Genomic DNA, 964 nt, shown 5'->3' with positions numbered 1-964 from the left:
CCGTGCCCTGAGTGATGTCGCGAGGGCACAGAGTGGAACTGCAACGTAGATGCACTGCTGTGCTTGGCTAAACCAAAAGAATATCAGTCTCGATTATCCCTCCTTTCTCACAGGTTAACAGCCGCTTGTCTCTAGAGCATTGAGATGTCCACGCACAGCTCCCACGGGGACGAAGAGATCGATCGTGAGCCCGAGCCATCCATCTCCGAAGGCGGGGAAGACGTGGAGCATGAGGTGGAGGTGCCAAACGACCCTGCAATCCAACCGGCAACGACTCATCACGCGCCGACCAAGATAAATCTCAAGCTCATCACGATGGAGCCCTTCACGGGCGAGGTCCGAGACGGATATTTTGATGCGGGCGCACACGAGTGGTTTGAACGACTTCAAGCGCAAATTGAGGACGCAGAGAACCTGAATGGACTCTCGTGGTCCGAGCCGCTGAAGTGCAGTGTGCTGACGTCTCGTCTCGTCGGGGCAGCCGGGACCTGGCGTATCCGTAATCGCGGCACGCTCCCCAAGAACTCATTCCGAGACTTGGGCCACGCGTTCCTCCAGAAGTTCCGCAGTCGCCTCTCCGTGCAACGTCTCTCCATTCTACTAGCCGGTGCTACCAAGCTGCCACTGGAGTCATACGACGAATACGCGCATCGCTTGTCGCAAATTGCCACTGGTCTGAATCAAGGTCGCGTGAGCAACTACACCGAGCAACAAGCACTGAGCACATTCGTGAACTTGGCATATCCCCGTTACCGTGACACACTTCTCACTCAAGTCAACGTGGAGGCCGACGACGCGTCTGAAGAGATGGAGACTGCCATTAATCTGCTGAGTCGCTTGGCAGGCAACGACGGACGCATGAGGAAGCGGCACTACGATACGGGATCTGGTTCCCGCACCGGCTCAGCAAATGCCGGCGTCTCCAGCAACAACAGCAAGAAGCAACGCTGGGATTTCAGCAACG

The 964-nt window shown here is 56.6% G+C and overlaps 1 protein-coding gene across 1 annotated transcript; it reads left to right on the top strand.

The window, feature by feature from the left end:
- Positions 1-144: 144 nt before the first annotated feature.
- On the top strand, positions 145-862 carry PPTG_10620 (hypothetical protein; the record flags this gene model as incomplete). The annotated part of the gene is made up of 2 exons (XM_008906004.1): positions 145-780; positions 845-862. 2 exons carry the CDS (start codon positions 145-147, stop codon positions 860-862), a joined length of 654 nt encoding a protein of 217 aa, XP_008904252.1.
- Between the last annotated feature and the right edge of the window lie 102 nt (positions 863-964).

The sequence above is a fragment of the Phytophthora parasitica genome (genome assembly GCF_000247585.1).
Source record: "Phytophthora parasitica INRA-310 unplaced genomic scaffold supercont2.22, whole genome shotgun sequence".
NCBI lineage: Eukaryota > Oomycota > Peronosporomycetes > Peronosporales > Peronosporaceae > Phytophthora > Phytophthora nicotianae.
This window is presented reverse-complemented; position numbering and strand designations above follow the sequence as displayed.